The sequence below is a fragment of the Dromiciops gliroides genome, chromosome 3, assembly GCF_019393635.1.
Source record: "Dromiciops gliroides isolate mDroGli1 chromosome 3, mDroGli1.pri, whole genome shotgun sequence".
NCBI classification, from domain to species: Eukaryota; Metazoa; Chordata; class Mammalia; order Microbiotheria; family Microbiotheriidae; genus Dromiciops; species Dromiciops gliroides.
In genome coordinates, this window is record NC_057863.1 from 55,371,054 (window position 1) to 55,384,614 (window position 13,561).

General features: G+C 39.5%; 1 protein-coding gene and 1 pseudogene across 2 annotated transcripts in view; both read left to right on the forward strand.

Annotated features, from left to right (window-relative positions):
* Nucleotides 1-13,561, forward strand: part of GK5 (glycerol kinase 5) — a 48,646-nt gene that overhangs the window by 19,740 nt on the left and 15,345 nt on the right. The window contains exons 4-10 of one of the 2 annotated variants that reach the window (XM_043996598.1): nt 139-232; nt 6,369-6,500; nt 7,505-7,580; nt 7,885-7,946; nt 8,284-8,357; nt 8,680-8,744; nt 13,139-13,261. In XM_043996598.1, coding sequence (XP_043852533.1) covers nt 139-232; nt 6,369-6,500; nt 7,505-7,580; nt 7,885-7,946; nt 8,284-8,357; nt 8,680-8,744; nt 13,139-13,261 — 626 coding nt within the window. Of the gene's footprint in view, nt 1-138; nt 233-6,368; nt 6,501-7,504; nt 7,581-7,884; nt 7,947-8,283; nt 8,358-8,679; nt 8,745-13,134; nt 13,262-13,561 lie in introns of both variants that reach the window. The other variant, XM_043996599.1, reaches the window with a different exon arrangement.
* Nucleotides 11,749-12,424, forward strand: LOC122749975 (annotated as a pseudogene).

Genomic DNA, 13,561 nt, shown 5'->3' on the forward strand with positions numbered 1-13,561 from the left:
AATCTAATTATTTCATTGAAATTACTTTTATGTTCTGAAATTGGACATATTGTTCTTTTGCAACAGACCCTTTGTGTGGTTTCTAACAGAATATATTTGATTTTGTAATGACTCTTAAAATACTGTTTTGTTTCTTAGGAAAACAGGAAATCATTTTCACAACTTCATAAGTTGGCAAGACCTAAGAGCTGCTGAGCTTGTGAAATCCTGGAATAATTCTTTTCTGTTGAAGGTAATCCATCCCTTATCTTGTATGATTCAGCTCCTTTTGGTGTAGATGCAGGGAGTACACTACTTATTCACCAGTATTGTTAAAATCTAGGGAAGGCTGACACATTTTAAAGCACATTTTAGCTGTAGCCATCACGACATAAACTGAGCCCCTTTTATAGCTGTAATGCTCAGGGCTTCTTTAGTGTTTATGTGTCATGGACCCCCACTGGAAGCAGTTGGGGAAGGCCTGTGGACTCCAGAGTAACGTTTTTAAATACATGGAGTTGCAAAGGAAACCAAAGGTTGGTGAAAATAAAGATGCAATTTTTGGTAGACCTGTGATCTGCCTACAATTCAGTAGTCTAGCTTGTAACCTCTGTCTGCCTTCTTCAGGAATTCTCATGCATGTCTTCTCACCAGTCTTTCTCAGAGGACCTAATCAGAGTGTTGTAGGACTTCCTGTTGACCTCTTAATATCTCATTGGTACCAACATACATACACCTCATCCCTCGCTCTTCTTATTTCTGGTCCATCTCCTTCTCTGATCATACATTTCACAGACGATATCTCTTAGGCTGTTTTTTAAAATACACATTTTTATTTAAAGTCTTGAGTGCCAAATTCTCTCCCTTCCTCTCTCCCTTCCCCCCTCCCTGAGGTGATAAGCAATCAGATATGAGTTATGCATGTGCAATTATGTAGAACATTATCATATTAATCATTTTGTATAAGAAGACTCAAATAAAAGGAAATAAATGAAAGAAAGAAAGTGAAAAATAGCATGCTTCAGTCTGTTTTCAGTCAATATCAGTTCTTTCTTTGGAGGTGGATAGTATACTTCCTCATTAGTGCTTTGGGACTGTTTTGCATCATTGTATTGCTGAAAATAATTAAGTCATTCACAATTGCTCATAGAACAATAATACTGTCATTGTGCACAACATTCTGGTTCTGCTCACTTCACTATACATCAGTTCCTATAAGTCTTCCCAGGACTTTCTGAAACTCTTAGGCTATCTTTGCAGACAAATTGTGATAGTTCATATGCTACAGCCTATTTAGACCCACTAAGCAGCTCTCCCTTTTCCCTTGGGTATCCTGCAAGTTCTTTGGATGGTGTTGCACTGTTCACATTTGTACAGCTGTGAGAGTACTGTAGCTAAGAGAATGTTGGGAGGCAGAAAAGAAGTTTCTGTCAGTGCAGCTTGGGATCCTTGACAGCCAATACACTTTCTTTTTTTTTAATTTTTAAATTTTTAAAATTTTTTTTTGGTGAGGCAATTGGGGTTCAGTGACTTGCCCAGGGTCACACAGCTAGTAAGTGTTAAGTGTCTGAGGCTGGATTTGAACTCAGGTACTCCTGACTCCAGGGCCGGTGCTCTATCCACTGCACCACCTAGCTGCCCCAATACACTTTCATAGTCAGCCAACAAGCATTTTATTAAGTACTCATTATGTGCCTGACAGTATACTAAGTGCTAAGGCTACAAACAGTAGCAAAAACGGTCTCCACCCTCAAAGAGTTCACAATCTAATGGGAGAAACATCCTATAAACAACTAGGTACAAGCAAGAGACATACAAAATGGATGGCAGGTCATCTGAAAAGGGAAGGCTTCAGAACGTGGGAGCTGAGCTTTGTCTTGCAGGAGGACCAGGAAGCTCAGAGGCATGAATGAGGCGAGAGAGTACTGGAGACAGAAGATGGAGACAGCCAGTCTAAAGGCATGGCAGTAGTTCATAGAATGTAGCTAGACCAGTGTAGCTGGATTGTATAATTCCTGTGGAGAGGAGTAAAGTGTAAGAAGATCAAAGTCAGAGAATTTGAGGGTCAGAGTGGACCTCAGCCATCATCTAATTCAACCACACTTAACCTGAATCCACTTGACGACCTCGAAGGAAGAAGAGCCCACCACCTCCCCTGAGAGCCCTTTCTACTTCCTGAAATCAGGCCCATTGATTCTCTTCTGTCCTCTGGGGCCCAAGAGGACAGATCTCAACTTCTGTATCATTGTCCTACCTCGACTTGACCAGAGCTGTTGGGCTCCCTGGGCACCCTCTTCCTCAGCCGTCCTCCAGTGACTTGGACTCAAGGCCTTTCACCATCCTTGCTGCCCTCCTCCAGGCCTTCTCATCTTTCCAATGTCTTTCTTTGATTTTGGTGCTTAGAACTGGACTTAATACTCCAGAGAAGGTGTTAGAAGTGAGAATACAGTAGGATTTTCCCTTCCCTGTTCCTGGCAGCTGTTCTTCTCAGGGCCAGTCAAGGTCACATTAGCTTTCTTGGCTGCTGTCTTGTCCTCAGTACATTATGGTGAGCTTGACATCCTCTCTAAGCCACAGTTTGGTCTTCAGAACAGCTGTCTAACCGTGCCTCTCCCATCCACTTGTGAAGAGGATATTTTGGGCCCCTGAGTGTGAGACTTTCCACTAATCCCTTTGAAATTTCATTTTGTTAGATTTAGCTCAGTACTCCAGGCTGTCAAGACCCTAGTGAACCTCCAGGGTTAGTTACCCCTCCCAGCCTGGTTTCATCTGTGTGTTTGATGAGAATTTGCTCCCCAGTATTTTCAAGATTATTGTCTCTCATGTCGATTTCTCCATTGTGTATTTGGTCTGATCCAGACATTCTTCTTGACTTTCTCCTTTAGTGCCATTTTCACTACTTCATATAGCACAGGCACTGAGTTGTTCATTTGGTTGTAATGATTCCACTGTCTTCAGTGATGAAAAGGGAAATGCTCTACCTGTAAAATGGGGGTGGGGAGGGTGGACAAGATGATTTCTGAGTTCTCGTCCTACTCTAGGTCTTTGATCCCCTGAGTCCCCCTCTCTCCCTCTAGGAACGATCCTCCTTAGACAGGTCTGCCTGAAATATTTGCTCTTTTTTGAGGTCTTACTGCTCCTTACCTTTCATTAGCCTCCTCCTTATTGTTTTCCCTGTGAATTTGTATTTGAAACCAGTGTGACCCTCTGGCTGTCCTGTCTCTCTCCACTTGTTAAAGAAAATCAAATATTTGCTGACTGAGACAGTTTCTGCTTTGTAGCAGCTTCTTCACATCATTCAGACTTCTGTAAAAGATTGTGATCATTGGAATCTATGTCTTTGGCTTTATGCTTTCCCCATTTTGGCATCAGTGGCTTGTTGGAATAGGTCAGGTTTGAGCTGTTGTTACATAGAATGTCTTCTTGTACTTAGTCTAATAATTTGATGTTGTTTTAACTGTTTTCTCAGACTAGTCTGCGGTTTGAGTACTCACAGACAGGTGTTTTGAAAATGACTTCCTTGACAATAAATGTTTATTTTTTTCATGACGTTGGTCAGTACTCACTATATTCAGTACCTCCTCATCAAAATGTAGACCTCATGAGGGCAGGGACTGTCTTTGCTTTTCTCTCTTTTTATCCCCAACACTTAGCACAATTACTGGTACATAGTAGGCACTACTAAATGCTTGTTGATTAACTGATTCCTCCTCTCTCTCTCTGTTGTTTTGTTTTGTTTTTTTGTGGAGCAAGGAGGGTTAAGTGACTTGCCTGGGGTCACACAGCTAGTAAATGTCATGTGTCTGAGGCCAGATTTGAACTCTGGTCCTCCTGAATCCAGAGCCAGTGCTTTATCCATTGTGCCACCTACCTGCCCCTCCTCTCTCTTTGAAGAAAATCTTAATGTTCTATTGTCAGGAGACTTCTGAAAAGCGGATCAGTCTTTGAACTTTCATATATTAATCCTGAATTATATTTCCCAGTGTTTTTCACTGTCCTACCCTGTGCCCTCCTTACCACTGATGTTTAGGATCACACGTATTGACTCATTTTGGAAAATCTTGTGGAATATCTCTGGTTCTTTACTATGACACGTGGTTATTGGCACATATGCTTCAGTTGTCTACCTGGTGGTCCTTTTGCTTCTGTTCATTCCTTCTCTCCTCTTCCTGAAGATTCCTTCCCACCTCTAGGAGTTCTCACCTTCAGATTTTTTTTAAGAGTACCTTGATCTCTTCCTTGCCTTCTTGAGGTTTTGTTGGTCAGATTCCTTGTTGCTTTTATGGGTACATATGTCATCTGATTAGTCTGTGCCTCAGTGTCTGTAACCTTGCTGTGCATACAGTACTTCCTACTGCCCGTGGATAAAAACTTCCATTGTCATTAAACAGACTCTGTCCTGGTAGTGGGGTGTTGTTTGCATTTAGTCATCACTGAAGGTATTTAAGCAGGAGTTGAATGAATCCTTGTTGGGGATATCATAGAAGACATAGAGAGGATACTTATGGCAGATAGAGAAATGGTCTAGCTATCCCCTGAGATCTTTTGAGCTCTGATTATGATACTCTTGGTTAATAACATGAAGGTTTTCTGCAGCTTTTTTTTTCTGATCCTTGGCAAGGCTTGCTACCCAGTTCCTTGTGACTTAGAGGTTTTGGCTAATGAATGCATACCTCCTATTTAAAATTCTTCCTTTGGAAATTCTGTTGATTCTGTTTATTAGTGAGCAAGAAAATGGAAGGAATATTACATTTCAGGTTCCTCTTGTTTATAACCCCTTCTTTCTCTGGGGAAAGTGTGAGCCTGACAGCCAAACAGAGAGCAAGGGGAAAGGGTGGAGAAAGCAGCTTTGTTTAGTGTATCCTGTCAGTTTGGTGTGTTCTATCAGGTTGAGAAGTAGTGCTAGCCTTTTTCACTAGGTAATAAATAACTCCATTATTTGTTTGACATGTTAGGAATTCTCTTTCATATTGACATTTGAGTTGACTGAACCGATTTTTGTCTTATAAGTCTCCAACTTCTGTCTTAAATTTTATGTAAGTCCTGCTCTGGGCTTTTAAAAAAAGAATCAGGCTATTGAGAAGTAGGCCTGAAACTGTAAGAAGATACTCTTCATTCTTGATGTTCTTTTTTTTTTTTTTTTTTGCGGGGCAATTGGGGTTAAGTGACTTGCCCAGGGTCACACAGCTAGTAAGTGTTAAGTGTCTAAGGCCGGATTTGAACTCAGGTCCTCCTGAATCCAGGGCCGGTGCTCTATCCATTGCGCCATCTAACTGCCCCCATTCTTGATATTCTGATAAGATGAAATAAAATTTATCTAAGGGTGAAATGTAGAAGGTTTAGAATTATTTTCCTTGTTGGTCTGTAACCAAATATTTTCATGTCCAATTAGTATTAACTTAACATTCTTCCACATGTATTCCAGTGTTTTGAATTGAGGAAAAGTTCAGGAAGCAAATTTCCTTTTTTAAAAAGCCTATTTGGGGGGCAGCTAGGTGGTGCAATGGAGAAAGCACTGGCCCTGGATTCAAGAGGACCTGAGTTCAAACCCGACCCTTGACACTTACTAGCTGTGTGACCCTGAACAAGTCACTTAACCCCCATTGCCTCACCCCCAAAAAAAACAAAAACAAAAATAAAAAAGCCTATTGGGGGGGGGCAGCTAGATGGTGCAGTGGTTAAAGCGCTGCCCCTGGATTCAGGAGTACCTGAGTTCAAATCCAGCCTCAGACACTTGACACTTACTAGCTGTGTGACCCTGGGCAAGTCACTTAACCCCCATTGCCTGCAAAAAAAAAGGGGGGGCGGGGGAAAGCCTAGTTGGTTTTACAACGTTCTCAGCAGTTCAAGTCATAGATGTGGTTTGAAGCCAAGATGTAGGAGTATAAGTAAAGTGAAAATATTTTAGATGTTATTCTTCAGTGGAGACAGCATAGTGGAAAGTGAGCAGCCTTGGTGCCAGGAAGCCTTAGGTTCAAGTGCTACCTCTTGTCAGAGACCAACTGTGTGGTCCTGAACAAGTCACTTAACAGGTTCACCAACTGGAGTTGGTGGGCTTGATGCAGTGTGACTGTTATAAACACACAATATCTCCCTATTGCAGTCGGAATTAGTCTAGCCAACTCAAGAGGACTGGAATTTGTGCTGGGACCCCTAGCCACGATGAATGAGGCTGAATTAGGCAGTGCAGCATTTCAGCTTTCTGTTCAGGCTCATTTCCCTTTATTGAGGAGATTTTTAAAAATCTATTCATTACATACGATGGAAACCAAACCATGTTTCTGAATAGTTTAATGAAATTGTATTTGGCACTTCCTCATCTAATTAGCCTGGTCTTCTAAAAAGAAAGTTAAATCCCTCTTTTGAAAATGTTCTTTTTTGTTAAACAGCTAATACAGAGTTCCTCCAAAGTACTTTACCTTTTCACTGGAAGTGAACGATTTGAAGGTGCCAGTTCATTCACTTTTACAACTCAACAAGTGTCTTTGAGATTGGCCTGGGTTTTACAGAATTTGACTGAGGTAAGAACTGAATGTGGTGATGAGGGGTTTGGGGGTGGTCAAGATGAGGACTTTAAAGAGGAAACATTTCAAGGTATTGTAAAAAAAAATTATTAACTCTGCTAATCTGAAAAATTTATAACTGGCATGTAAGTCCTGCTGCGGTCACTATTCTTGTAAAAATATATTAACTGGTGAGCCTAATCTGTGAACTCCTGGCTGGCTGGATAATCTATAGGCTATTAACTGCCTAAACCATTCTACAAGGGCATATCTGCCTGGGGTTTAAAAAACACCCCAGGCCTGCCATGCCCAGTGTGGGCCAAGCTGCAAGGGCCTGCCCCTCCCCACTGCTTCTCCCAGACTAGCAAGAAACAGGATTAAAGGGCCTCCTTTTCAATTAAAGCACAAGGTTTATTTATGAGAATAAATGTAAGAGATAAGTGTAAAGAAATGGAAAGTATAGGACCTTAAACCTTGGGCAAAACTGACTCACTCTCTCTTTTAACTGTCTCTCCTGCTGCCATCATAGCCAAGCCTCACTCAAACTGTTTCGCCTCCCTGTCTCCAGCTCCCCACTTGCACTTCCTCTCGCCTCTGTCTCCTCTGCTCCTTTCTCTGTCTCTGTAGCATCCTTGTAGTATCCCCCTTTCTTTCACTGTAGCAACCCCCCTGGTCTCCTTTCTCACTACATCCTCCTTTCACTACCCCCGCTCCTGAACATCAACCCTTCTTTCTATTTTGTATTTGTATGGCATCTTCTTTCTGAAAAGCTAATGTTCACATAGGAATATATCATTTGTCTGATTCAGTTTTGTGGATACTTTATCATTATGAAACATAACTAATCTTCAACTTCCTATTTGCCAGCCATTTCTTTCATTTTAGTTATTCATATTCTAACATTCACACTAACACCTCATAAAACATTTTAGAACTTGGCGTTGTATTTTTCCTCTTTAGTGTAGACTAGCCTATTAAAATCTGTACATCTAACTTTTAAATTAAATTTTGGGGTTTTCTAGGTGCAAAAAGCAGCTGCAGAAGAAAATTGTTGCTTTGGAACCATTGATACTTGGCTATTATATAAGCTCACAAAAGGTAAGGCCAACATGGCAAAGGGATAACTCAAGTAAGTGAAATTTGACAGACAAATGGGCATACTGGAACATGGCTGGTGCCATTTTTCCTTCTCCATCCAAGAGGCTCTCCTCAGAGCCTCAGTATGGGTCACAAATGAGCCAATTTGGAATAAGGGGCTTTCTTCTCAGGCTTTGCATCCCAAGAAATTGATAGTCACAGCATGGATGCAGGTCTACATATGATTAAACATTGAATTGTCTTCACATGTTCTTTGTAAAATCTAGAACTAAATCTCTCTTTTCTTTTTAAATCACAAATGCAGGTTCTGAATATGCCACGGACTTCTCAAATGCTAGTACAACTGGAATTTTTGACCCATATCAGGTAGAAATTTTTTGTGTCTTCTTTTAAAGCTAATTATAATAGATTGACCCTGAGAGTTGAGAAAATGCACCTTCGTTTCCTCTATGCAGATCTAGGAGACTATGGGTGTGAAATATCATGCATACTGTCAGATAGAACTGCTGATTAGTTTTGCTGAATGTTTTTTCCCCTTTAAAAAAAAATCTTTTAAAATGATGACTAAAGCATTTGGGGATTGGGGAAGGATATGCTTGGAAATGAAGGTGATATGAAAACAAAGTATAAAAAATAAGGCAAATGAGAGCTAAATTATTAAGCAGATCAGCTCTGATTCTTATGAAATATTTTTTATGTTCAGATGTGTTGGAGTGGTATCCTCACTTCCCTGCTTTCAATACCAGTCTCTCTCCTGCCTCCTGTGAAAGACACAAGGTAATAATCAGCCTCAGATTTAACCCCCCCCCCAAAGTCTTTCAATCCATTTTGCTTTCTTGAAAGGGGGGGGGGGGGGATCGTTATAAGGAATCTTAAATGCTATAGGGTGTTTCTTTTGATTTGCAAATATATATATATATAAACACTACATATAGGACCCTGTATTAAAGTATTTTTCTTAAATTATACTTCTGTTTTTAATCGCATTTTAATAGACCTTTGTGCTACTAATTGCCTAACATTTAAATCTAAACTAAAATTGATTGTTAAAATCTTAAGGCATAGTAATGACTAATTTAAAAACCCATTTTGCTTAAAGTCACAACTTTGGATCAGTGGATAAAGAAATACTTGGAGCACCCATACCAATTGTGGCCTTGGTGAGTAGAAAACTTAAGAGCTCCCCTTTGTGCTATAAAATAAACTGATTTCTAGGAATAGCCAGAATTAATTATGCAGAAAACAACTGCTCTTGACTACAAAGTGGTCAAAAATTTTTCACTGACAAAGGGTCCTAAATACTCCTGAAAGGAAGATCCAGACAGGTTGCACCAGTACTTCTGTCTTGAAACCATTTTGAAATCTTCTGTAATCACTCTTCATAACTGTATTTAGAAAATCTTGTTTAAGGGGCAGCTAGGTGGTGCAGTGGATAGAGCGAGCACTGGCCCAGGAGGACCTGAGTTCAAGTGTGGCCTCGGACACTTAACTTACTAGTTGTGTGACCCTAGGCAAGTCACTTAACCCCAATTGCCTCAAAAAGAAAAAAAAAAGAAAATCTTGTTTAAATTTTCTTTAGAAAGGGTTTTCTCCCTAGGGATATGGTTCTTTTATTAATTTGTTTTTTTGAGGGACCCTGGCATTTGATGTTTTCCATGTGAACTAAGGTTTTCCTTAATTATAGCCTCAGCTGAAGGTCATTATTTAACGTGGGCAGCAGGTGTGCCCTAGGAGGGAAAGTACTTGGAGTCAGAAAAGCTAGATTCAAATCCTGGCTCTACCACTCAGTAGTCATGGGACTGTGGCTAATTCACAACCTCTCTGAGCCTCAGTTTCCTCTTTTGTAAAAACGGAAATACTAATTCCTATACAATATTAGCAGGCTGTTACAAAGCTCAAATTAAATGTGAAAAGGCTTTATAAACCATACATTCTGTGTAACTTTAGGGCAGCTAGGTGGCACAGTGGATAAAGTGCCAGGCCTGAAATCATCTTCCTGAGTTCAAATGTGGCCTCAGACATTTACTATCTGGGTGACCCTGGGCAAATCACTTAACTCTTCCTCAGTTTCTTCATCTGTAAAATGATCTAGAAATGGAAATGGCAAACCACTCCAATATCTTTGCCAGGAAAACCCCAAACAGGGTCATAAAGAATCAGCCATAGGGGCAGCTAGGTGGTGTAGTGGATAGAGCACTGGCCCTGGAGTCAGGAGGACCTGAGTTCAAGTTTGGCCTCAGACACTTAACTTACTAGCTGTGTGACCCTGGACAAGTCACTTAACCCCAATTGCCTCACCCCCCCCCCCAAAAAAAGAATCAGCCATGGCTGTAAAAAGGACTGAATATTTTGGTAGATTCTGTAAAAGGGAATGGAAATTTATCTCCTCCTGATTAATAATCATGAGGAAGATACTATGTGTATTGTTATGATCTGCTTCTGCTAGATGTAAAAGAGAAAGACAAGGTAATCAAAGGAAGTAACTTCAGTGTTGTAGCTGATCAAAATGCAAATAAAGACATTTATTTGTCTCATTAAACAAACATTTATGATGGTGACAGGAAGAAACCATACTAACTACCCAAAACTATTCTATCCCATTTTATCCCAAGAGCCTTGTGGATAAAGAAAAACAGTACAAGTCATGGTTTGCTTTTTTCTTGTTTGGTTTGGTTTTGTTCTATAGGAAGAAGTCAGGCTGATTTAGAAAGATGCAAATTAAGTCTAGAGATAAAAGGGTTATATGAAATTGTTTAGGAAACAGGGATTGATAAGAAGGGAATCTTAAACTTTTCAAAATAAAAGCATGTTATATATCTGTGATTGTCTCTGTTTTAATAGTTCATTTTTTTTTTTAAGTCTAGAAACTCACATTTCCCCCTTGTACCTAAGTGTAAATCATACTTTCAGATTAGCCCTGGTGGTTTAGACTAAAACAAGGTGGCTCCTAATACCACCTGGTGGCAGCTTAGCCACATTACCGGCTGAATTCTTGTGAGGGGTCAAACTCCTAAAGTGAAATTGCAAGCCTATGCAATGGACAAAAGCATCTTCATAGCCTCTGTGTTACTCCACCACTTTGACCCAGGTATTAAGCCATGAGATTCTTTTATGTGATGAATGGAGGCCTGGATCAGATTTCTAATAGGAGACTCTTAGAGCACATTAAGATATGTTTTTAAAGGCCTTTGCCCTTTAGTGGAAAAGGTGCATACATAACAATATAGACTAATTAACCAAATAAATTTCCAGCCCCAGAGTGAATCTTTGTGTGTGTGTGTGTATTTTTTTTATTTATTTTTCCATTACATGTAAAGATGGTTCCCAACCTTTGTCCATACAAACTTTCCAATTTCAGGTCCCTCTCCCTTCCCCCTCCCCTAGACAGCAGGCAATCTGACACAGGTCATATATATATGGATATATATGTATATCCATATATACATATAATAACATTAAACATATTTCTGCATTAGGCATGCCACGAGAGAAAAATCAGAGTAATGAGGAAAAACCTCAAAATAGAAAAGCAACAGCACCAGCAACAAAAGAAACAGCATGGTTCACTCAGCATCCATACTCCACAGTTCCTTTTCTTTTTTTTTTTTCCTGGATTTGGAGATCCTCTTCTATCACGAGTTCCCTGGAACTCTTCTGTACCATTGCATTGGTGAGAAGAATATAGTCCATCACAGTAGATCAACACTCAATGTTGATTATACTGTGCACAATGTTCTTCTGGTTCTGCTCATCTCACTCATCATCAGTCCACGCAAGACCCTCCAGGTTTCCCTGAACTCCTCCTGCTCATCGTTTCTTACAGCACAATAGTATTCCATTACATTCATAGACCACAGCTTGTCCAGCCACTCCCCAATTGATGGGCATCCCCTCAACTTCCAATTCCTTGCCACAACATAAAGAGCAGCTATCAATATCTTTGTACATGTGGGTCCTTCTCCCCTTTCCATGATGTCTTTGGGAAAAAGACCCAAAAGTGGTATTGCTGGGTCAAAGAGGATACACAGCTTCACAGCCCTTTGTGCATAATTCCAAATTGCTCTACATGTAAGAAAGAGCCAGGGAAAAGTAGAATGAAAATCAATTGGAAACTAAATAATTTCATTCTAAAGAATGAATGGGTCGCTTTCCGCCGGCTCTGCCATATTCCAGTGAGTTGCCAAAATGACGAACACAAAAGGAAAAAGGAGAGGAACACGTTACATGTTTTCTTTCTAGACCCTTTAGAAAACATGGTGTTGTCCCTTTGGCTACGTATATGCGAATATACAAGAAAGGTGATATTGTAGACATCAAGGGTATGGGCACAGTTCAGCAAGGAATGCCCCACAAATGTTACCATGGCAAGACTGGAGGGGTCTATAATGTTACTCAACATGCTGTAGGCATTGTTGTAAACAAACAGGTTAAGGGCAAGATTCTAGCCAAGAGAATTAATGTGCGTATTGAGCATTTTAAGCATTCTAAGAGCAGAGATAGCTTCCTGAAGAGGGTAAAAGAAAATGACCAGGGGGCAGCGAGGTGGCTCAGTGGATAGAGTACCGGCCCTGGATTCAGGAGTACCTGAGTTTAAATCCGGCCTCAGACACTTAACACTTACTAGCTGTGTGACCCTGGGCAAGTCACTTAACCCCAATTGCCTCACTAAAAAAAAAAGAAAAAGAAAAAAAGAAAATGACCAGAAAAAGAAGGAAGCCAAAGAAAAAGGCACCTGGGTTCAACTGAAATGTCAGCCTGCTCCACCCAGAGAAGCACACTTTGTGAGGACCAATGGCAAGGAACCTGAGCTGTTGGAACCAATCCCTTATGAATTCATGGCATAAATGACTAAAAAACATAATAAAAAGATTCTTGGATTATGAAAAAAAAAGAATGAATGGATCAAACAACAAATCATAGAAACAATCAATAACTTTATCCAAGAGAATGACAATAATGAGACAACATACCAAAATCTATGGGATGCAGCCAAAGCAGTGCTTAGGGGAAAATTTATAGCTCTAAATGCTTATATGAATAAAAAAGAGAAAGAGGAGATTAATGAATTGGGCATGCAACTTAAAAAGCTAGAAAAAGAACAAATTAGAAATCCCCAATTAGATACTAAACTAGAGATCCTGAAAATTAAAGGAGAAATTAATAAGACTGAAGGCAAGAAAACTATAGAATTAATCAATAAAACTAAGAGCTGGTTTTGTGAAAAAACCAATAAAATAGATAAAATATTGGTTAATTTGATTAAAAAAAGAAAGAAGAAAACCAAATCACTAGTATCAAAAATGAAAAGGGTGATGTTACCACCAATGAGGTGGAAATTAAATCAATAATTAGGAATTATTTTTCCCAACTGTATGCCAATAAATTTGACAATCTAAATGAAATGAATGAATATTTACAGAATGAATCTTACTTTGATTCTTTTTTAATAGATTTTTTAAAACGTAATTAAAAAGTAAAATGTCTGATGAGATGTGATATATTACCTTGAAACTGATTGGGTCAATAGATTTTTATCTTTTGGTAATTGATATAGGTAGGTGACCAACAGGCAGCCATGTTTGGGGAATGCTGCTTTCAGAGAGGAGATGTGAAGCTCACTATGGGAACAGGGACTTTTTTGGATATTAATACTGGAACCAACCTTCAACAGACTATTGGAGGTAAATGTTTGGTCAAACTTTTTTCTGTTGTTTGTTTATTGTGAATAAAACCACATCTCTTAAGAAAAGTTGAGCAAATCTTTCATGATGCTTACTGTGAGGCAGTTTCTTACTGTACATTGATATCTTCTGCTGGCTTTTCATAACAAGGTCACTGCATATCTTCTCAGTTGAGTCAGTAGTACTAAAAACTACCCAACTCCCATTTCCCTTTCCTGTCTTGTGTTGTCTTCTTTACCTTCTAGCAACAAAAGAATATTTATGTGATATTATATATGTGTGTATATATTTATGTATCCA